At 46.2% G+C, this 25211-nt stretch overlaps 1 protein-coding gene across 1 annotated transcript in view; it reads left to right on the top strand.

Moving 5' to 3' along the window:
• Positions 1 to 793: 793 nt before the first annotated feature.
• The window catches only part of kcnv1 (potassium voltage-gated channel modifier subfamily V member 1), a gene marked incomplete at both ends in the record, with an annotated part of 125604 nt that continues 101186 nt past the window's right edge, over positions 794 to 25211 (top strand). Inside the window, 10 exons of the mRNA XM_079240531.1 lie at positions 794 to 831; positions 2127 to 2300; positions 3267 to 3488; positions 4047 to 4220; positions 4803 to 5000; positions 5091 to 5216; positions 5355 to 5504; positions 5547 to 5900; positions 6315 to 6614; positions 7111 to 7778. Of these exons, the coding sequence (XP_079096657.1) occupies positions 794 to 831; positions 2127 to 2300; positions 3267 to 3488; positions 4047 to 4220; positions 4803 to 5000; positions 5091 to 5216; positions 5355 to 5504; positions 5547 to 5900; positions 6315 to 6614; positions 7111 to 7778 (2404 nt within the window). The remainder of the gene's footprint in view (positions 832 to 2126; positions 2301 to 3266; positions 3489 to 4046; positions 4221 to 4802; positions 5001 to 5090; positions 5217 to 5354; positions 5505 to 5546; positions 5901 to 6314; positions 6615 to 7110; positions 7779 to 25211) is intronic.

Here is a 25211-nt window from a genome sequence, read left to right as displayed (position 1 = left end):
GTCACTGTTCACCCCTCATACAGTCCTCCTCCTCCGTGTCACTGTTCACCCCTCATACCTACTCCTCCTCCTCCGTGTCACTGTTCACCCCTCATACCGTCCTCCTCCTCCTCCGTGTCACTGTTCACCCCTCATACCGTCCTCCTCCTCTTCACACTGCTGAGCAGAGTGGAGCATCAGAACCAGGAGGATCAGCTGAGAGCAGCAGCTCGTGTCGACATGTGACTGATGGAGGATATGAAGGATTGAGGAACGCTCAGGTTTTCGTGACATCAGGTGAGTCTGGGATCTGTCACATGACCACCAGATTAAACTCAGCTCAGGGACAATCAGACTTTTTATCATTACCTTCATCAGTACTTTTCATTAGTAAAACTGGTCTGGTCCAAAATCCAAAGTTAGCTTTGTTTAAGATCTGGGATTAAACAACACAACAAGGTTAGTTTGGTTCTTGTCCGACCCGACAGGGTTGCCAGAACCTGGGACGGACAGAAGGAAAGGTGTCAAGCACCTGCGTTCATGTGGAATAGTGCCCTCTAGCGGCCTCTGGGGGCATGCACGTGAGGAGTCCAAGACTTTAGATCAGGGGTCGATTAGAATCAGGTGCGTTGCAGCAGGGAAACTCCTAACAGCTGCAAGACTGTTGCCCTCGAGCACCGGAGTTGCCTACCTCTGCTTTAGATCCAACACAACCAGAACTGAGTCAGGTTTTTACCTGAACAGAACCAGGAAGTCCGAAATAGACCCGACAATTTGTCGGGAATCGAACGCTCGGTAGGGTCCGCCACTCACCATGCAAGCCTCCATCTGCAAGGAGCTTCATAGGAACTCGTGAGTCACAGTGAACTGTATAACCAGAACCAGTCCCCGTGGACCGGAACCAGTCCCCGTGGACCGGAACCAGTCCCCGTGGACCGGAACCAGGACTCTCCAGGTATAGACCAGACTCCAGGTTTTCCAGGACTCTCCAGGTATAGACCAGACTCCAGGTTTTCCAGGACTCTCCAGATTTAGACCAGACTCCAGGTTTTCCAGGACTCTCCAGGTATAGACCAGACTCCAGGTTTTCCAGGACTCTCCAGGTTTAGACCAGACTCCAGGTTTTCCAGGACTCTCCAGGTTTAGACCAGACTCCAGGTTTAGACCAGACTCCAGGTTTTCCAGGACTCTCCAGGTATAGAACAGACTCCAGGTTTTCCAGGACTCTCCAGGTATAGACCAGACTCCAGGTTTTCCAGGACTATCCAGGTATAGACCAGACTCCAGGTTTTCCAGGACTCTCCAGGTTTAGACCAGACTCCAGGTTTTCCAGGACTCTCCAGGTTTAGACCAGACTCCAGGTTTAGACCAGACTCCAGGTTTTCCAGGACTCTCCAGGTTTAGACCAGACTCCAGGTTTTCCAGGACTCTCCAGGTCTGGACCAGTCTCCAGGTTTTCCAGGACTCTCCAGGTCTGGACCAGTCTCCAGGTTTTCCAGGACTCTCCAGGTCTAGATCAGATTCCAGGTTTTCCAGGACTCTCCAGGTTTTCCAGGACTTCTGGTTGCAGATATCAGGAGCGAAGCTAAATGTTTGGTGGTCTTTGTCTCCTGCCAGGTCCTCCCGCCGAGCGTCCCGCCCAGCGTCCCCTCCAGCGACCCGCCGAGCGACCCGCCCAGCGTCCCCTCCAGCGACCCGCCGAGCGACCCGCCCAGCGTCCCCTCCAGCGACCCGCCCAGCGTCCCCTCCAGCGTCCCCTCCAGCGACCCGCCGAGCGACCCGCCGAGCGTCCCGCCCAGCGTCCCCTCCAGCGACCCGCCGAGCGACCCGCCGAGCGTCCCGCCCAGCGTCCCCTCCAGCGACCCGCCGAGCGACCCGCCGAGCGTCCCGCCCAGCGTCCCCTCCAGCGTCCCCTCCAGCGTCCCCTCCAGCGTCCCGCCCAGCGTCCCCTCCAGCGTCCCCTCCAGCGTCCCCTCCAGCGACCCGCCGAGCGACCCGCCGAGCGTCCCGCCCAGCGTCCCCTCCAGCGTCCCCTCCAGCGTCCCCTCCAGCGACCCGCCGAGCGTCCCCTCCAGCGTCCCCTCCAGCGTCCCCTCCAGCGTCCCGCCCAGCGTCCCCTCCAGCGTCCCCTCCAGCGTCCCCTCCAGCGTCCCCTCCAGCGACCCGCCGAGCGACCCGCCGAGCGTCCCGCCCAGCGTCCCCTCCAGCGTCCCCTCCAGCGACCCGCCGAGCGACCCGCCGAGCGACCCGCCCAGCGTCCCCTCCAGCGACCCGCCCAGCGTCCCCTCCAGCGACCCGCCGAGCGACCCGCCGAGCGACCCGCCCAGCGTCCCCTCCAGCGTCCCCTCCAGCGTCCCCTCCAGCGACCCGCCCAGCGTCCCCTCCAGCGTCCCGCCCAGCGACCCGCCCAGCGTCCCCTCCAGCGTCCCCTCCAGCGACCCGCCCAGCGTCCCCTCCAGCGTCCCCTCCAGCGTCCCGCCCAGCGTCCCCTCCAGCGTCCCCTCCAGCGTCCCCTCCAGCGACCCGCCGAGCGTCCCCTCCAGCGTCCCCTCCAGCGTCCCCTCCAGCGTCCCCTCCAGCGTCCCCTCCAGCGACCCGCCCAGCGTCCCCTCCAGCGTCCCCTCCAGCGTCCCGCCCAGCGTCCCCTCCAGCGTCCCCTCCAGCGTCCCCTCCAGCGACCCGCCGAGCGACCCGCCGAGCGTCCCGCCCAGCGTCCCCTCCAGCGTCCCCTCCAGCGACCCGCCGAGCGACCCGCCCAGCGTCCCCTCCAGCGACCCGCCCAGCGACCCGCCCAGCGTCCCCTCCAGCGTCCCCTCCAGCGACCCGCCCAGCGTCCCCTCCAGCGTCCCCTCCAGCGACCCGCCCAGCGACCCGCCCAGCGTCCCCTCCAGCGTCCCCTCCAGCGACCCGCCCAGCGTCCCCTCCAGCGTCCCCTCCAGCGACCCGCCCAGCGTCCCCTCCAGCGTCCCCTCCAGCGTCCCGCCGAGCGACCCGCCCAGCGTCCCCTCCAGCGTCCCCTCCAGCGTCCCGCCCAGCGTCCCGCCCAGCGTCCCCTCCAGCGTCCCCTCCAGCGTCCCGCCGAGCGACCCGCCGAGCGTCCCGCCCAGCGTCCCCTCCAGCGTCCCCTCCAGCGTCCCGCCCAGCGTCCCCTCCAGCGTCCCCTCCAGCGTCCCGCCCAGCGTCCCCTCCAGCGTCCCCTCCAGCGTCCCCTCCAGCGTCCCCTCCAGCGACCCGCCGAGCGTCCCGCCCAGCGTCCCCTCCAGCGTCCCCTCCAGCGTCCCCTCCAGCGTCCCCTCCAGCGACCCGCCGAGCGACCCGCCGAGCGTCCCGCCCAGCGTCCCCTCCAGCGTCCCCTCCAGCGACCCGCCGAGCGACCCGCCGAGCGACCCGCCCAGCGTCCCCTCCAGCGTCCCCTCCAGCGACCCGCCGAGCGACCCGCCGAGCGACCCGCCCAGCGTCCCCTCCAGCGTCCCCTCCAGCGTCCCCTCCAGCGACCCGCCGAGCGACCCGCCCAGCGTCCCCTCCAGCGTCCCCTCCAGCGTCCCGCCCAGCGTCCCGCCCAGCGTCCCCTCCAGCGTCCCCTCCAGCGTCCCGCCGAGCGACCCGCCGAGCGTCCCGCCCAGCGTCCCCTCCAGCGTCCCCTCCAGCGACCCGCCCAGCGACCCGCCCAGCGTCCCCTCCAGCGTCCCCTCCAGCGACCCGCCCAGCGTCCCCTCCAGCGTCCCCTCCAGCGACCCGCCCAGCGTCCCCTCCAGCGTCCCCTCCAGCGTCCCGCCGAGCGACCCGCCCAGCGTCCCCTCCAGCGTCCCCTCCAGCGTCCCGCCCAGCGTCCCGCCCAGCGTCCCCTCCAGCGTCCCCTCCAGCGTCCCGCCGAGCGACCCGCCGAGCGTCCCGCCCAGCGTCCCCTCCAGCGTCCCCTCCAGCGTCCCGCCCAGCGTCCCCTCCAGCGTCCCCTCCAGCGTCCCCTCCAGCGTCCCCTCCAGCGTCCCCTCCAGCGACCCGCCGAGCGACCCGCCGAGCGTCCCGCCCAGCGTCCCCTCCAGCGTCCCCTCCAGCGTCCCCTCCAGCGTCCCCTCCAGCGACCCGCCGAGCGACCCGCCGAGCGTCCCGCCCAGCGTCCCCTCCAGCGTCCCCTCCAGCGACCCGCCGAGCGACCCGCCGAGCGACCCGCCCAGCGTCCCCTCCAGCGTCCCCTCCAGCGACCCGCCGAGCGTCCCGCCCAGCGTCCCCTCCAGCGACCCGCCCAGCGTCCCCTCCAGCGTCCCCTCCAGCGACCCGCCCAGCGTCCCCTCCAGCGTCCCCTCCAGCGTCCCGCCGAGCGTCCCCTCCAGCGACCCGCCCAGCGACCCGCCCAGCGACCCCTCCAGCGACCCGCCCAGCGTCCCGCCCAGCGTCCCCTCCAGCGTCCCCTCCAGCGACCCGCCCAGCGTCCCCTCCAGCGTCCCCTCCAGCGACCCGCCGAGCGTCCCGCCCAGCGTCCCCTCCAGCGACCCGCCCAGCGTCCCCTCCAGCGACCCGCCCAGCGTCCCCTCCAGCGACCCGCCCAGCGTCCCCTCCAGCGTCCCCTCCAGCGTCCCCTCCAGCGTCCCGCCGAGCGTCCCCTCCAGCGTCCCCTCCAGCGACCCGCCCAACGACCCGCCCAGCGACCCCTCCAGCGACCCGCCCAGCGTCCCGCCCAGCGTCCCGCCCAGCGACCCGCCCAGCGTCCCCTCCAGCGACCCCTCCAGCGTCCCGCCCAGCGTCCCGCCCAGCGTCCCGCCCAGCGTCCCCTCCAGCGACCCCTCCAGCGTCCCGCCCAGCGTCCCCTCCAGCGTCCCCTCCAGCGTCCCCTCCAGCGTCCCGCCCAGCATCCCGCCCAGCGTCCCCTCCAGCGTCCCGCCCAGCGTCCCCTCCAGCGACCCGCCCAGCGACCCGCCCAGCGTCCCGCCCAGCGACCCGCCCAGCGTCCCGCCCAGCGTCCCCTCCAGCGTCCCGCCCAGCGTCCCCTCCAGCGTCCCGCCCAGCGACCCGCCCAGCGTCCCGCCCAGCGTCCCCTCCAGCGTCCCACCCAGCGTCCCCTCCAGCGACCCGCCCAGCGTCCCGCCCAGCGTCCCCTCCAGCGTCCCGCCTAGCGTCCCCTCCAGCGACCCGCCGAGCGACCCGCCCAGCGACCCGCCCAGCGTCCCGCCCAGCGTCCCGCCCAGCGTCCCGCCCAGCGTCCCGCTCAGCGACCCGCCCAGCGTCCCCTCCAGCGACCCGCCCAGCGTCCCCTCCAGCGTCCCGCCCAGCGTCCCCTCCAGCATCCCGCCCAGCGTCCCGCTCAGCGACCCGCCCAGCGTCCCCTCCAGCGACCCGCCCAGCGTCCCCTCCAGCGTCCCGCCCAGCGTCCCCTCCAGCGACCCGCCCAGCATCCCGCCCAGCATCCCGCCCAGCGTCCCGCCCAGCGACCTGCCCAGCGTCCCCTCCAGCGTCCCGCCCAGCGTCCCCTCCAGCATCCCGCCCAGCGTCCCGCTCAGCGACCCGCCCAGCGTCCCCTCCAGCGACCCGCCCAGCGTCCCCTCCAGCGTCCCGCCCAGCGTCCCCTCCAGCGACCCGCCCAGCATCCCGCCCAGCATCCCGCCCAGCGTCCCGCCCAGCGACCTGCCCAGCGTCCCCTCCAGCGTCCCGCCCAGCGTCCCCTCCAGCGACCCGCCCAGCATCCCCTCCAGCGTCCCGCCCAGCGACCTGCCCAGCGTCCCGCCCAGCGTCCCGCCTAGCGTCCCCTCCAGCGACCCGCCCAGCATCCCGCCCAGCGTCCCCTCCAGCGTCCCGCCCAGCGACCTGCCCAGCGTCCCGCCCAGCGACCTGCCCAGCGTCCCCTCCAGCGTCCCGCCCAGCGACCTGCCCAGCGTCCCCTCCAGCGTCCCGCCCAGCGACCTGCCCAGCGTCCCCTCCAGCGACCCGCCCAGCGTCCCCTCCAGCGACCCGCCCAGCGTCCCCTCCAGCGACCCGCCCAGCGTCCCCTCCAGCGACCCGCCCAGCGTCCCCTCCAGCGTCCCGCCCAGCGTCCCCTCCAGCGTCCCGCCCAGCGACCTGCCCAGCGTCCCCTCCAGCGACCCGCCCAGCGTCCCCTCCAGCGACCCGCCCAGCGTCCCCTCCAGCGACCCGCCCAGCGTCCCCTCCAGCGTCCCGCCCAGCGTCCCCTCCAGCGACCCGCCCAGCGTCCCCTCCAGCGACCCGCCCAGCGTCCCCTCCAGCGTCCCGCCCAGCGTCCCCTCCAGCGTCCCGCCCAGCGTCCCCTCCAGCGACCCGCCCAGCGTCCCCTCCAGCGACCCGCCCAGCGTCCCCTCCAGCGACCCGCCCAGCGTCCCCTCCAGCGACCCGCCCAGCGTCCCGCCCAGCCTGATGGCGGACGCCAGCTGCGACAGCGTCTCTCTGAACTCCAGTGTTTTCTTCAGTGAGACTTCGGTATTCTGCGTCAAAGACCCTCTCAGCGTCTTCATCATCAACGTAGGAGGAAGCCGCTACGTGCTGTCCCAGGAGCTACTGGTGTCCCACCCTGAGACACGACTGGGAAAACTGGCGAGCTGCAGTCGGGACTCGGTGCTGGAGCTCTGTGATGACGCAGACTTCCTGGAAAACGAATTCTTCTTTGACAGAAACTCCCAAACCTTCGAGTAAGTGAAGCATTTCTTTCACTTATCAGACGTTTCTGTTGAACCTGATCCAGGAAGACGAGGACTTCCATGCGTCTTTTTAACAGTGACATGCAGGTCGTTGAGTTTTTCGACTGCAGGTTTGCAGGACCGTCATCACCTGGAGTCCTACATCAGTTGGAGGTTAATTTTCAAACAGTGATCAGCAGCCTGAACTGAAATGTTTTTAGCCTGATGTTGCAGGGAACCAGCTCCGGTGTCGGTGTGATGCCGGTTCACATCACGGTGCGCTGCAGACCACCTCGGTCCCCATGGTGTTGAACTGCAGCACAGTTCCCAGACAGGAAGACAGAAAGAACCAACACATCTTCAACAGCTCTGAGACAGCGGGTTAGATTAATGTCCCACCCAGAAGCAGGACCCAGCAAGTCCTACAGGGTTTCAGTCTGTAGAGACAGATTCTCAGCTGGTTCAGGAGCACTTGTCACAGCGTTTCCACCACTGTGTTTGTTGGCAGGTACGTGATGAACTTCTACCAGACGGGTCACCTCCACGTCATGGAGGAGCTCTGTGAGATCTCCTTCTTGCAGGAGATTCAGTACTGGGGCATCAGCGAGCTTCATATCAGCTCCTGCTGCCGCGAGCGCTACGACCGCCGCAAGGAGCAAAAGGAGACCCTGGATCTGAAGCAAGAGTTTGAGACCGATGATGACGATGAGGACTTTGTGGGAGCCGCCTGCCCAGCTCTCCGTCGACGCCTGTGGGACCTTCTGGAGAAACCCGAATCATCTCGCGCCGCTCGGACCTTCGTCTCACTTTCCGTCTTCTTCGTCATCCTGTCTGTCATCAACATGGTGCTCATTTCCCTGGACCTGGGGGAGGACTACGGATCGCAGGGGCTGGGAGTTGGTGCACCGGCAATGTTTGACATCCTGGAGTATGTGTGCGTGATGTGGTTCACAGGCGAGCTGGTTCTGAGGTTTCTGTGTGTCCGAGACAAGTGTCGGTTCAGTCGCAGCATCCCCAACATCATCGACCTGCTGGCCATCCTGCCGTTCTACGTCACGCTGGCGGTGGAGAGTCTCCACGGAGGTTCCACCGAGCTGGAGAACGTGGGACGTGTGGTCCAGGTGCTCCGCCTCCTCAGGTCGCTGCGCATGCTAAAGCTGGGCCGACACTCCACAGGTACACACACACTGCTACACACACACACACACACACACACACACACACACACACACACACACACACACACACTGCTCAGGTACACACACACTGCTACACACACACACACACACACACACACACACACACACACACACTGCTCAGGTACACACACACTGCTACACACACACACACACACACACACACACACACACACACACACACACACACACACACTGCTCAGGTACACACACACTGCTACACACACACACACACACACACACACACACACACACACACACACACACACTGCTAGACACACACACACACACACACTGCTACACACACACACACACACACACTGCTACACACACACACACACACACACATTGCTCAGGTAGCACACACTGCTAGACACACACACACACACACACACACACACACACACACATTGCTCAGGTAGCACACACTGCTAGACACACACACACACACACTGCTAGACACACACACACACACACACACACACACACACACACACACACACACACATTGCTCAGGTAGCACACACTGCTAGACACACACACACACACACACACTGCTCAGGTAGACACACACTGCTAGACACACACACACACACACACACACACACACACACACACTGCTCAGGTAGACACACACTGCTAAACACACACACACACACACACACACTGCTAGACACACACACACACACACACACACACACACACACATTGCTCAGGTAGCACACACTGCTAGACACACACACACACACACACACACACACACACACACACACACACACACACACACACATTGCTCAGGTAGCACACACTGCTAGACACACACACACACACACACACACATTGCTCAGGTAGCACACACTGCTAGACACACACACACACACACACACACACACACACACACACACACACACACACACACACACTGCTCAGGTAGACACACACTGCTAGACACACACACACACACACACACACTGCTCAGGTAGACACACACTGCTAGACACACACACACACACACTGCTCAGGTAGACACACACTGCTAGACACACACACACACACTGCTCAGGTAGACACACACTGCTAGACACACACACACACACACACACACTGCTCAGGTAGACACACACTGCTAGACACACACACACACACACACTGCTCAGGTAGACACACACTGCTAGACACACACACACACACACACACTGCTCAGGTAGACACACACTGCTAGACACACACACACACACACACTGCTCAGGTAGACACACATTCAGAATGCAACCACCCTGGTATTGTTAGAGCTCTCAGTTCAACCCGTTCCACTACGTGAACCATCAAGAAAGATCCATAAGACGAGACATTGTGATTTCTCATCAAACTGTTTATTCCACTGACTGATTTCCTTTACTTCTAAACACTCACAAGACTGTCATGTTTGGTTTAGCCAGTTGCACTTCTTCTGACCTAAGACCTACCGTTAACAAGCAGCTAACAAGCAGCTAACAACTTGTTCACAATTCATTAACAAGCAGCTAACAACTTGTTCACAATTCATTAACAAGCAGCTAACAACTTGTTCACAATTCATTAACAAGCAGCTAACAACTTGTTCACAATTCATTAACAAGCAGCTAACAACTTGTTCACAATTCATTAACAAGCAGCTAACAACTTGTTTACAATTAATTAACAAGCGGCTAACAAGCAGCTAACAACGTGTTCACAATTCATTAACAAGCAGCTAACAATCAGCTAACAACTCGTTAACAATTCATCAACAAGCAGCTAACAAGCAGCTAACAACTTGTTCACAATTCATTAACAAGCAGCTAACAACTCGTTCACAATTCATTAACAAGCAGCTAACAAGCAGCTAACAACTCGTTAACAATTCATTAACAAACAGCTAATAAGCAGCTAACAACTAGTTAACAATTCATTAACAAGCAGCTAACAAGCAGCTAACAACTTGTTCACAATTCATTAACAAGCAGCTAACAACTTGTTCACAATTCATTAACAAGCAGCTAACAACTTGTTCACAATTCATTAACAAGCAGCTAACAACTTGTTCACAATTCATTAACAAGCAGCTAACAACTTGTTCACAATTCATTAACAAGCAGCTAACAACTTGTTCACAATTCATTAACAAGCAGCTAACAACTTGTTCACAATTCATTAACAAGCAGCTAACAACTTGTTCACAATTCATTAACAAGCAGCTAACAACTTGTTTACAATTAATTAACAAGCGGCTAACAAGCAGCTAACAACGTGTTCACAATTCATTAACAAGCAGCTAACAAGCAGCTAACAACTTGTTCACAATTCATTAACAAGCAGCTAACAACTCGTTCACAATTCATTAACAAGCAGCTAACAAGCAGCTAACAACTCGTTAACAATTCATTAACAAACAACTAATAAGCAGCTAACAACTAGTTAACAATTCATTAACAAGCAGCTAACAAGCAGCTAACAACATGTTCACAATTCATTAACAAGCAGCTAACAAGCAGCTAACAACCCGGTCACAATTCATTAACAAGCAGCTAACAAGCAGCTAACAACTCGTTAACAATTCATTAACAAGCAGCTAACAAGCAGCTAACAACTTGTTCACAATTCATTAACAAGCAGCTAATAACTAGTTAACAATTCATTAACAAGCAGCTAACAACTCGTTTACAATTCATTAACAAGCAGCTAACAAGCAGCTAACAACTTGTTCACAATTCATTATCAAGCAGCTAACAAGCAGCTAAAAACTCGTTCACAATTCATTAACAAGCAGCTCACAAGCAGCTAACAACTTGTTCACAATTCATTAACAAGCAGCAAACAACTAGTTAACAATTCATTAACAAGCAGCTAACAACTTGTTCACAATTCATTAACAAGCAGCTAACAAGCAGCTAACAACTTGTTCACAATTCATTAACAAGCAGCTAACAACTTGTTCACAATTCATTAACAAGCAGCTAACAACTTGTTCACAATTCATTAACAAGCAGCTAACAACTAGTTAACAATTCATTAACAAGCAGCTACCAACTCGTTAACAATTCATTAACAAGCAGCTAACAAGCAGCTAACAACTAGTTAACAATTCATTAACAAGCAGCTAACAACTCGTTTACAATTCATTAACAAGCAGCTAAAAAGCAGCTAACAACTTGTTCAAAATTCATTAACAAGCAGCTCACAAGCAGCTAACAACTCGTTCACAATTCATTAACAAGCAGCTCACAAGCAGCTAACAACTTGTTCACAATTCATTAACAAGCAGCTAACAAGCAGCTAACAACTTGTTCACAATTCTTTAACAAGCAGCTAACAACTAGTTAACAATTCATTAACAAGCAGCTAACAAGCAGCTAACAACTCGTTAACAATTCATGAACAAGCAGCTAACAACTCGTTAATTCATTACCAAGCAGCTAACATGCAGCTAACAACCCGTTCAAAATTCATTAACAAGCAGCGAACAAGCAGCTGACAACTTGTTTACAATTCATTAACTAGCAGCAAACAGGCAGCTAACAACTTGTTCACAAATATTTAAGAAGCAGCTAACAAGCAGCTAACAACTCGTTCACAATTCATTAACAAGCAGCTCACAAGCAGCTAACAACTTGTTCACAATTCATTAACAAGCAGCTAACAACTAGTTAACAATTCATTAACAAGCAGCTCACAAGCAGCTAACAACTTGTTCACAATTCATTAACAAGCAGCTAACAACTTGTTTACAATTCATTAACAAGCAGCTAACAAATAGCTAACAACTTGTTCACAATTCATTAACAAGCAACTAACAAGCAGCTAACAACTCCTTCACAATTCATTAACAAGCAGCTAACAATAAGCTAACAACTTGTTCACAATTCATTAACAAGCAGCGAACAAGCAGCTAACAACTTGTTCACAATTCATTAACAAGCAGCTAACAAGCAGCTAACAACTCGTTTACAATTCATTAACAAGCAGCTCACAAGCAGCTAACAACTGGTTCACAATTCATTAACAAGCAGCTAACAAGCAGCTAACAACTTGTTCACAATTCATTAACAAGCAGCTAACAACTTGTTCACAATTCATTAACAAGCAGCTAACAACTTGTTCACAATTCATTAACAAGCAGCTAACAACTTGTTTACAATTCATTAACAAGCAGCTAACAAGCAGCTAACAACTTGTTCACAATTCATTAACAAGCAGCTAACAACTAGTTAACAATTCATTAACAAGCAGCTAACAAGCAGCTAACAACTAGTAAAGAATTCATTAACAAGCAGCTAACAACTTGTTCACAATTCATTAACAAGCAGCTAACAACTAGTTAACAATTCATTAACAAGCAGCTAACAAGCAGTTAAGAACTTGTTCACAATTCATTAACAAGCAGCTAACAAACAGCTAACAACTAGTTCACAATTCATTAACAAGCAGCTAACAAGCAGCTAACAACTTGTTCACAATTCTTTAACAAGCAGCTAACAACTAGTTAACAATTCATTAACAAGCAGCTAACAAGCAGCTAACAACTAGTAAAGAATTCATTAAAAAGCAGCTAACAACTTGTTCACAATTCATTAACAAGCAGCTAACAACTAGTTAATAATTCATTAACAAGCAGCTAACAAGCAGCTAACAACTTGTTCACAATTCATTAACAAGCAGCTAACAACTTGTTTACAATTCATTAACAAGCAGCTAACAAATAGCTAACAACTTGTTCACAATTCATTAACAAGCAACTAACAAGCAGCTAACAACTCCTTCACAATTCATTAACAAGCAGCTAACAATAAGCTAACAACTTGTTCACAATTCATTACCAAGCAGCTAACATGCAGCTAACAACCCGTTCACAATTCATTAACAAGCAGCGAACAAGCAGCTAACAACTCGTTCACAATTCATTAACAAGCAGCTCACAAGCAGCTAACAACTTGTTCACAAATAATTAAGAAGCAGCTAACAAGCAGCTAACAACTCGTTCACAATTCATTAACAAGCAGCTCACAAGCAGCTAACAACTTGTTCACAATTCATTAACAAGCAGCTACCAAACAGCTAACAACTCGTTAATATTTCATGAACAAGCAGCTAACAAGCAGCTAACAACTCGTTAATTCATTAACAAGCAGCTAACAAGCAGCTAACAACTTGTTGACAATTCATTAACAAGCAGCTAACAACTAGTTAACAATTCATTAACAAGCAGCTAACAAGCAGCTAACAACTCGTTAACAATTCATTAAGAAGCAGCTAACAACTAGTTAACAATTCATTAACAAGCAGCTAACAAGCAGCTAACAACGTGTTCACAATTCATTAACAAGCAGCTAACAAGCAGCTAACAACCCGTTCACAATTCATTAACAAGCAGCTAACAAGCAGCTAACAACTCGTTAACAATTCATTAACAAGTAGCTAACAAGCAGCTAAAAACTTGTTCACAATTCATTAACAAGCAGCTAACAAGCAGCTAACAACTTGTTCACAATTCATTAACAAGCAGCTAACAACTAGTTAACAATTCATTAACAAGCAGCTACCAAGCAGCTAACAACTCATTCACAATTCATTAACAAGCAGCTAACAAGCAGCTAACAACTCGTTAACAATTCATTAAGAAGCAGCTAACAACTAGTTAACAATTCATTAACAAGAAGCTAACAAGCAGCTAACAACTTGTTCACAATTCATTAACAAGCAGCTAACAACTAGTTAACAATTCATTAACAAGCAGCTAACAAGCAGCTAAAAACTAGTAAAGAATTCATTAACAAGCAGCTAACAACTTGTTCACAATTCATTAACAAGCAGCTAACAACTAGTTAACAATTCATTAACAAGCAGCTAACAAGCAGTTAAGAACTTGTTCACAATTCATTAACAAGCAGCTAACAAACAGCTAACAACTAGTTCACAATTCATTAACAAGCAGCTAACAAGCAGCTAACAACTTGTTCACAATTCTTTAACAAGCAGCTCACAACTAGTTAACAATTCATTAACAAGCAGCTAACAAGCAGCTAACAACTCGTTAACAATTCATGAACAAGCAGCTAACAAGCAGCTAACAACTCGTTAATTCATTACCAAGCAGCTAACATGCAGCTAACAACCCGTTCAAAATTCATTAACAAGCAGCGAACAAGCAGTTGACAACTTGTTTACAATTCATTAACTAGCAGCAAACAGGCAGCTAACAACTTGTTCACAAATATTTAAGAAGCAGCTAACAAGCAGCTAACAACTCGTTCACAATTCATTAACAAGCAGCTCACAAGCAGCTAACAACTTGTTCACAATTCATTAACAAGCAGCTAACAACTAGTTAACAATTCATTAACAAGCAGCTCACAAGCAGCTAACAACTTGTTCACAATTCATTAACAAGCAGCTAACAACTTGTTTACAATTCATTAACAAGCAGCTAACAAATAGCTAACAACTTGTTCACAATTCATTAACAAGCAACTAACAAGCAGCTAACAACTTCACAATTCATTAACAAGCAGCTAACAATAAGCTAACAACTTGTTCACAATTCATTAACAAGCAGCGAACAAGCAGCTAACAACTTGTTCACAATTCATTAACAAGCAGCTAACAAGCAGCTAACAACTCGTTTACAATTCATTAACAAGCAGCTCACAAGCAGCTAACAACTGGTTCACAATTCATTAACAAGCAGCTAACAAGCAGCTAACAACTTGTTCACAATTCATTAACAAGCAGCTAACAACTTGTTCACAATTCATTAACAAGCAGCTAACAACTTGTTCACAATTCATTAACAAGCAGCTAACAACTTGTTTACAATTCATTAACAAGCAGCTAACAAGCAGCTAACAACTTGTTCACAATTCATTAACAAGCAGCTAACAACTAGTTAACAATTCATTAACAAGCAGCTAACAAGCAGCTAACAACTAGTAAAGAATTCATTAACAAGCAGCTAACAACTTGTTCACAATTCATTAACAAGCAGCTAACAACTAGTTAACAATTCATTAACAAGCAGCTAACAAGCAGTTAAGAACTTGTTCACAATTCATTAACAAGCAGCTAACAAACAGCTAACAACTAGTTCACAATTCATTAACAAGCAGCTAACAAGCAGCTAACAACTTGTTCACAATTCTTTAACAAGCAGCTAACAACTAGTTAACAATTCATTAACAAGCAGCTAACAAGCAGCTAACAACTAGTAAAGAATTCATTAAAAAGCAGCTAACAACTTGTTCACAATTCATTAACAAGCAGCTAACAACTAGTTAACAATTCATTAACAAGCAGCTAACAAGCAGCTAACAACTTGTTCACAATTCATTAACAAGCAGCTAACAACTTGTTTACAATTCATTAACAAGCAGCTAACAAATAGCTAACAACTTGTTCACAATTCATTAACAAGCAACTAACAAGCAGATAAACAACTCCTTCACAATTCATTAACAAGCAGCTAACAATAAGCTAACAACTTGTTCACAATTCATTACCAAGCAGCTAACATGCAGCTAACAACCCGTTCACAATTCATTAACAAGCAGCGAACAAGCAGCTAACAACTCGTTCACAATTCATTAACAAGCAGCTCACAAGCAGCTAACAACTTGTTCACAAATAATTAAGAAGCAGCTAACAAGCAGCTAACAACTCGTTCACAATTCATTAACAAGCAGCTCACAAGCAGCTAACAACTTGTTCACAATTCATTAACAAGCAGCTACCAAACAGCTAACAAATCGTTAATATTTCATGAACAAGCAGCTAACAAGCAGCTAACAACTCGTTAATTCATTAACAAGCAGCTAACAAGCAGCTAACAACTTGTTGACAATTCATTAACAAGCAGCTAACAACTAGTTAACAATTCATTAACAAGCAGCTAACAAGCAGCTAACAACTCGTTAACAATTCATTAAGAAGCAGCTAACAACTAGTTAACAATTCATTAACAAGCAGCTAACAAGCAGCTAACAACGTGTTCACAATTCATTAACAAGCAGCTAACAAGCAGCTAACAACCCGTTCACAATTCATTAACAAGCAGCTAACAAGCAGCTAACAACTCGTTAACAATTCATTAACAAGTAGCTAACAAGCAGCTAAAAACTTGTTCACAATTCATTAACAAGCAGCTAACAAGCAGCTAACAACTTGTTCACAATTCATTAACAAGCAGCTAACAACTAGTTAACAATTCATTAACAAGCAGCTACCAAGCAGCTAACAACTCATTCACAATTCATTAACAAGCAGCTAACAAGCAGCTAACAACTCGTTAACAATTCATTAAGAAGCAGCTAACAACTAGTTAACAATTCATTAACAAGCAGCTAACAACTTGTTTACAATTCATTAACAAGCAGCTAACAAATAGCTAACAACTTGTTCACAATTCATTAACAAGCAACTAACAAGCAGCTAACAACTCCTTCACAATTCATTAACAAGCAGCTAACAATAAGCTAACAACTTGTTCACAATTCATTAACAAGCAGCGAACAAGCAGCTAACAACTTGTTCACAATTCATTAACAAGCAGCTAACAAGCAGCTAACAACTCGTTTACAATTCATTAACAAGCAGCTCACAAGCAGCTAACAACTGGTTCACAATTCATTAACAAGCAGCTAACAAGCAGCTAACAACTTGTTCACAATTCATTAACAAGCAGCTAACAACTTGTTCACAATTCATTAACAAGCAGCTAACAACTTGTTCACAATTCATTAACAAGCAGCTAACAACTTGTTTACAATTCATTAACAAGCAGCTAACAAGCAGCTAACAACTTGTTCACAATTCATTAACAAGCAGCTAACAACTAGTTAACAATTCATTAACAAGCAGCTAACAAGCAGCTAACAACTAGTAAAGAATTCATTAACAAGCAGCTAACAACTTGTTCACAATTCATTAACAAGCAGCTAACAACTAGTTAACAATTCATTAACAAGCAGCTAACAAGCAGTTAAGAACTTGTTCACAATTCATTAACAAGCAGCTAACAAGCAGCTAACAACTTGTTCACAATTCTTTAACAAGCAGCTAACAACTAGTTAACAATTCATTAACAAGCAGCTAACAAGCAGCTAACAACTAGTAAAGAATTCATTAAAAAGCAGCTAACAACTTGTTCACAATTCATTAACAAGCAGCTAACAACTAGTTAACAATTCATTAACAAGCAGCTAACAAGCAGCTAACAACTTGTTCACAATTCATTAACAAGCAGCTAACAACTTGTTTACAATTCATTAACAAGCAGCTAACAAATAGCTAACAACTTGTTCACAATTCATTAACAAGCAACTAACAAGCAGCTAACAACTCCTTCACAATTCATTAACAAGCAGCTAACAATAAGCTAACAACTTGTTCACAATTCATTACCAAGCAGCTAACATGCAGCTAACAACCCGTTCACAATTCATTAACAAGCAGCGAACAAGCAGCTAACAACTCGTTCACAATTCATTAACAAGCAGCTCACAAGCAGCTAACAACTTGTTCACAAATAATTAAGAAGCAGCTAACAAGCAGCTAACAACTCGTTCACAATTCATTAACAAGCAGCTCACAAGCAGCTAACAACTTGTTCACAATTCATTAACAAGCAGCTACCAAACAGCTATCAACTCGTTAATATTTCATGAACAAGCAGCTAACAAGCAGCTAACAACTCGTTAATTCATTAACAAGCAGCTAACAAGCAGCTAACAACTTGTTGACAATTCATTAACAAGCAGCTAACAACTAGTTAACAATTCATTAACAAGCAGCTACCAAGCAGCTAACAACTCCTTCACAATTCATTAACAAGCAGCTAACAAGCAGCTAACAACTCGTTAACAATTCATTAAGAAGCAGCTAACAACTAGTTAACAATTCATTAACAAGCAGCTAACAAGCAGCTAACAACGTGTTCACAATTCATTAACAAGCAGCTAACAAGCAGCTAACAACCCGTTCACAATTCATTAACAAGCAGCTAACAAGCAGCTAACAACTCGTTAACAATTCATTAACAAGTAGCTAACAAGCAGCTAAAAACTTGTTCACAATTCATTAACAAGCAGCTAACAAGCAGCTAACAACTTGTTCACAATTCATTAACAAGCAGCTAACAACTAGTTAACAATTCATTAACAAGCAGCTACCAAGCAGCTAACAACTCATTCACAATTCATTAACAAGCAGCTAACAAGCAGCTAACAACTCGTTAACAATTCATTAAGAAGCAGCTAACAACTAGTTAACAATTCATTAACAAGCAGCTAACAAGCAGCTAACAACTTGTTCACAATTCATTAACAAGCAGCTAACAACTAGTTAACAATTCATTAACAAGCAGCTAACAAGCAGCTAAAAACTAGTAAAGAATTCATTAACAAGCAGCTAACAACTTGTTCACAATTCATTAACAAGCAGCTAACAACTAGTTAACAATTCATTAACAAGCAGCTAACAAGCAGTTAAGAACTTGTTCACAATTCATTAACAAGCAGCTAACAAACAGCTAACAACTAGTTCACAATTCATTAACAAGCAGCTAACAAGCAGCTAACAACTTGTTCACAATTCTTTAACAAGCAGCTCACAACTAGTTAACAATTCATTAACAAGCAGCTAACAAGCAGCTAACAACTCGTTAACAATTCATGAACAAGCAGCTAACAAGCAGCTAACAACTCGTTAATTCATTACCAAGCAGCTAACATGCAGCTAACAACCCGTTCAAAATTCATTAACAAGCAGCGAACAAGCAGTTGACAACTTGTTTACAATTCATTAACTAGCAGCAAACAGGCAGCTAACAACTTGTTCACAAATATTTAAGAAGCAGCTAACAAGCAGCTAACAACTCGTTCACAATTCATTAACAAGCAGCTCACAAGCAGCTAACAACTTGTTCACAATTCATTAACAAGCAGCTAACAACTAGTTAACAATTCATTAACAAGCAGCTCACAAGCAGCTAACAACTTGTTCACAATTCATTAACAAGCAGCTAACAACTTGTTTACAATTCATTAACAAGCAGCTAACAAATAGCTAACAACTTGTTCACAATTCATTAACAAGCAACTAACAAGCAGCTAACAACTTCACAATTCATTAACAAGCAGCTAACAATAAGCTAACAACTTGTTCACAATTCATTAACAAGCAGCGAACAAGCAGCTAACAACTTGTTCACAATTCATTAACAAGCAGCTAACAAGCAGCTAACAACTCGTTTACAATTCATTAACAAGCAGCTCACAAGCAGCTAACAACTGGTTCACAATTCATTAACAAGCAGCTAACAAGCAGCTAACAACTTGTTCACAATTCATTAACAAGCAGCTAACAACTTGTTCACAATTCATTAACAAGCAGCTAACAACTTGTTCACAATTCATTAACAAGCAGCTAACAACTTGTTTACAATTCATTAACAAGCAGCTAACAAGCAGCTAACAACTTGTTCACAATTCATTAACAAGCAGCTAACAACTAGTTAACAATTCATTAACAAGCAGCTAACAAGCAGCTAACAACTAGTAAAGAATTCATTAACAAGCAGCTAACAACTTGTTCACAATTCATTAACAAGCAGCTAACAACTAGTTAACAATTCATTAACAAGCAGCTAACAAGCAGTTAAGAACTTGTTCACAATTCATTAACAAGCAGCTAACAAACAGCTAACAACTAGTTCACAATTCATTAACAAGCAGCTAACAAGCAGCTAACAACTTGTTCACAATTCTTTAACAAGCAGCTAACAACTAGTTAACAATTCATTAACAAGCAGCTAACAAGCAGCTAACAACTAGTAAAGAATTCATTAAAAAGCAGCTAACAACTTGTTCACAATTCATTAACAAGCAGCTAACAACTAGTTAACAATTCATTAACAAGCAGCTAACAAGCAGCTAACAACTTGTTCACAATTCATTAACAAGCAGCTAACAACTTGTTTACAATTCATTAACAAGCAGCTAACAAATAGCTAACAACTTGTTCACAATTCATTAACAAGCAACTAACAAGCAGATAAACAACTCCTTCACAATTCATTAACAAGCAGCTAACAATAAGCTAACAACTTGTTCACAATTCATTACCAAGCAGCTAACATGCAGCTAACAACCCGTTCACAATTCATTAACAAGCAGCGAACAAGCAGCTAACAACTTGTTCACAATTCATTAACTAGCAGCTAACAAGCAGCTAACAACTTGTTCACAAATAATTAAGAAGCAGCTAACAAGCAGCTAACAACTCGTTCACAATTCATTAACAAGCAGCTCACAAGCAGCTAACAACTTGTTCACAATTCATTAACAAGCAGCTACCAAACAGCTAACAAATCGTTAATATTTCATGAACAAGCAGCTAACAAGCAGCTAACAACTCGTTAATTCATTAACAAGCAGCTAACAAGCAGCTAACAACTTGTTGACAATTCATTAACAAGCAGCTAACAACTAGTTAACAATTCATTAACAAGCAGCTACCAAGCAGCTAACAACTCATTCACAATTCATTAACAAGCAGCTAACAAGCAGCTAACAACTCGTTAACAATTCATTAAGAAGCAGCTAACAACTAGTTAACAATTCATTAACAAGCAGCTAACAAGCAGCTAACAACGTGTTCACAATTCATTAACAAGCAGCTAACAAGCAGCTAACAACCCGTTCACAATTCATTAACAAGCAGCTAACAAGCAGCTAACAACTCGTTAACAATTCATTAACAAGTAGCTAACAAGCAGCTAAAAACTTGTTCACAATTCATTAACAAGCAGCTAACAAGCAGCTAACAACTTGTTCACAATTCATTAAGAAGCAGCTAACAACTAGTTAACAATTCATTAACAAGCAGCTAACAAGCAGCTAACAACTTGTTCACAATTCATTAACAAGCAGCTAACAACTAGTTAACAATTCATTAACAAGCAGCTAACAAGCAGCTAAAAACTAGTGAAGAATTCATTAACAAGCAGCTAACAACTTGTTCACAATTCATTAACAAGCAGCTAACAACTAGTTAACAATTCATTAACAAGCAGCTAACAAGCAGTTAAGAACTTGTTCACAATTCATTAACAAGCAGCTAACAAACAGCTAACAACTAGTTCACAATTCATTAACAAGCAGCTAACAAGCAGCTAACAACTTGTTCACAATTCTTTAACAAGCAGCTCACAACTAGTTAACAATTCATTAACAAGCAGCTAACAAGCAGCTAACAACTAGTAAAGAATTCATTAAAAAGCAGCTAACAACTTGTTCACAATTCATTAACAAGCAGCTAAGAACTAGTTAACAATTCATTAACAAGCAGCTAACAAGCAGCTAACAACTTGTTCACAATTCATTAACAAGCAGCTAACAAGCAGCTAACACCTTGTTCACAATTCTTTAACAAGCAGCTAACAACTAGTTAACAATTCATTAACAAGCAGCTAACAAGCATCTAACAACTAGTAAAGAATTCATTAAAAAGCAGCTAACATCTTGTTCACAATTCATTAACAAGCAGCTAACAACTAGTTAACAATTCATTAACAAGCAGCTAACAAGCAGCTAACAACTTGTTCACAATTCATTAACAAGCAGCTAACAACTTGTTTACAATTCATTAACAAGCAGCTAACAAATAGCTAACAACTTGTTCACAATTCATTAAGAAGCAACTAACAAGCAGCTAACAACTCCTTCACAATTCATTAACAAGCAGCTAACAATAAGCTAACAACTTGTTCACAATTCATTACCAAGCAGCTAACATGCAGCTAACAACCCGTTCACAATTCATTAACAAGCAGCGAACAAGCAGCTAACAACTTGTTCACAATTCATTAACTAGCAGCTAACAAGCAGCTAACAACTTGTTCACAAATAATTAAGAAGCAGCTAACAAGCAGCTAACAACTCGTTCACAATTCATTAACAAGCAGCTCACAAGCAGCTAACAACTTGTTCACAATTAATTAACAAGCAGCTACCAAGCAGCTAACAACTCGTTAATATTTCATGAACAAGCAGCTAACAAGCAGATAACAACCCGTTCACAATTCATTAACAAGCAGCTAACAAGCAGCTAACAACTCGTTAACAATTCATTAACAAGTAGCTAACAAGCAGCTAAAAACTTGTTCACAATTCATTAACAAGCAGCTAACAAGCAGCTAACAACTTGTTCACAATTCATTAACAAGCAGCTAACAACTAGTTAACAATTCATTAACAAGCAGCTACCAAGCAGCTAACAACTCATTCACAATTCATTAACAAGCAGCTAACAAGCAGCTAACAACTCGTTAACAATTCATTAAGAAGCAGCTAACAACTAGTTAACAATTCATTAACAAGCAGCTAACAAGCAGCTAACAACTTGTTCACAATTCATTAACAAGCAGCTAACAACTAGTTAACAATTCATTAACAAGCAGCTAACAAGCAGCTAAAAACTAGTAAAGAATTCATTAACAAGCAGCTAACAACTTGTTCACAATTCATTAACAAGCAGCTAACAACTAGTTAACAATTCATTAACAAGCAGCTAACAAGCAGTTAAGAACTTGTTCACAATTCATTAACAAGCAGCTAACAAACAGCTAACAACTAGTTCACAATTCATTAACAAGCAGCTAACAAGCAGCTAACAACTTGTTCACAATTCTTTAACAAGCAGCTCACAACTAGTTAACAATTCATTAACAAGCAGCTAACAAGCAGCTAACAACTAGTAAAGAATTCATTAAAAAGCAGCTAACAACTTGTTCACAATTCATTAACAAGCAGCTAAGAACTAGTTAACAATTCATTAACAAGCAGCTAACATGCAGCTAACAACTTGTTCACAATTCATTAACAAGCAGCTAACAAGCAGCTAACACCTTGTTCACAATTCTTTAACAAGCAGCTAACAACTAGTTAACAATTCATTAACAAGCAGCTAACAAGCATCTAACAACTAGTAAAGAATTCATTAAAAAGCAGCTAACAACTTGTTCACAATTCATTAACAAGCAGCTAACAACTAGTTAACAATTCATTAACAAGCAGCTAACAAGCAGCTAACAACTTGTTCACAATTCATTAACAAGCAGCTAACAACTTGTTTACAATTCATTAACAAGCAGCTAACAAATAGCTAACAACTTGTTCACAATTCATTAAGAAGCAACTAACAAGCAGCTAACAACTCCTTCACAATTCATTAACAAGCAGCTAACAATAAGCTAACAACTTGTTCACAATTCATTACCAAGCAGCTAACATGCAGCTAACAACCCGTTCACAATTCATTAACAAGCAGCGAACAAGCAGCTAACAACTTGTTCACAATTCATTAACTAGCAGCTAACAAGCAGCTAACAACTTGTTCACAAATAATTAAGAAGCAGCTAACAAGCAGCTAACAACTCGTTCACAATTCATTAACAAGCAGCTCACAAGCAGCTAACAACTTGTTCACAATTAATTAACAAGCAGCTACCAAGCAGCTAACAACTCGTTAATATTTCATGAACAAGCAGCTAACAAGCAGATAACAACCCGTTCACAATTCATTAACAAGCAGCTAACAAGCAGCTAACAACTCGTTAACAATTCATTAACAAGTAGCTAACAAGCAGCTAAAAACTTGTTCACAATTCATTAACAAGCAGCTAACAAGCAGCTAACAACTTGTTCACAATTCATTAACAAGCAGCTAACAACTAGTTAACAATTCATTAACAAGCAGCTACCAAGCAGCTAACAACTCATTCACAATTCATTAACAAGCAGCTAACAAGCAGCTAACAACTCGTTAACAATTCATTAAGAAGCAGCTAACAACTAGTTAACAATTCATTAACAAGCAGCTAACAAGCAGCTAACAACTTGTTCACAATTCATTAACAAGCAGCTAACAACTAGTTAACAATTCATTAACAAGCAGCTAACAAGCAGCTAAAAACTAGTAAAGAATTCATTAACAAGCAGCTAACAACTTGTTCACAATTCATTAACAAGCAGCTAACAACTAGTTAACAATTCATTAACAAGCAGCTAACAAGCAGTTAAGAACTTGTTCACAATTCATTAACAAGCAGCTAACAAACAGCTAACAACTAGTTCACAATTCATTAACAAGCAGCTAACAAGCAGCTAACAACTTGTTCACAATTCTTTAACAAGCAGCTCACAACTAGTTAACAATTCATTAACAAGCAGCTAACAACTAGTAAAGAATTCATTAAAAAGCAGCTAACAACTTGTTCACAATTCATTAACAAGCAGCTAAGAACTAGTTAACAATTCATTCACAAGCAGCTAACAAGCAGCTAACAACTTGTTCACAATTCATTAACAAGCAGCTAACAAGCAGCTAACACCTTGTTCACAATTCTTTAACAAGCAGCTAACAACTAGTTAACAATTCATTAACAAGCAGCTAACAAGCATCTAACAACTAGTAAAGAATTCATTAAAAAGCAGCTAACAACTTGTTCACAATTCATTAACAAGCAGCTAACAACTAGTTAACAATTCATTAACAAGCAGCTAACAAGCAGCTAACAACTTGTTCACAATTCATTAACAAGCAGCTAACAACTTGTTTACAATTCATTAACAAGCAGCTAACAAATAGCTAACAACTTGTTCACAATTCATTAAGAAGCAACTAACAAGCAGCTAACAACTCCTTCACAATTCATTAAAAGGCAGCTAACAATAAGCTAACAACTTGTTCACAATTCATTACCAAGCAGCTAACATGCAGCTAACAACCCGTTCACAATTCATTAACAAGCAGCGAACAAGCAGCTAACAACTTGTTCACAATTCATTAACTAGCAGCTAACAAGCAGCTAACAACTTGTTCACAAATAATTAAGAAGCAGCTAACAAGCAGCTAACAACTCGTTCACAATTCATTAACAAGCAGCTCACAAGCAGCTAACAACTTGTTCACAATTAATTAACAAGCAGCTACCAAGCAGCTAACAACTCGTTAATATTTCATGAACAAGCAGCTAACAAGCAGCTAACAACTCGTTAATTCATTAACAAGCAGCTAACAAGCAGCTAACAACTTGTTCACAATTCATTAACAAGCAGCTAACAACTAGTTAACAATTCATTAACAAGCAGCTAACAAGCAGCTAACAACTTGTTCACAATTCATTAACAAGCAGCTAACAACTTGTTTACAATTCATTAACAAGCAGCTAACAAATAGCTAACAACTTGTTCACAATTCATTAAGAAGCAACTAACAAGCAGCTAACAACTCCTTCACAATTCATTAACAAGCAGCTAACAATAAGCTAACAACTTGTTCACAATTCATTACCAAGCAGCTAACATGCAGCTAACAACCCGTTCACAATTCATTAACAAGCAGC

This window comes from Telmatherina bonti (assembly GCF_933228915.1).
Source record: "Telmatherina bonti genome assembly, chromosome: 5".
Classification (NCBI taxonomy): domain Eukaryota; kingdom Metazoa; phylum Chordata; class Actinopteri; order Atheriniformes; family Telmatherinidae; genus Telmatherina; species Telmatherina bonti.
The sequence above is the reverse complement of the archived record's forward strand: the minus strand, read 5'-3'. Positions and strand labels throughout refer to the sequence as shown.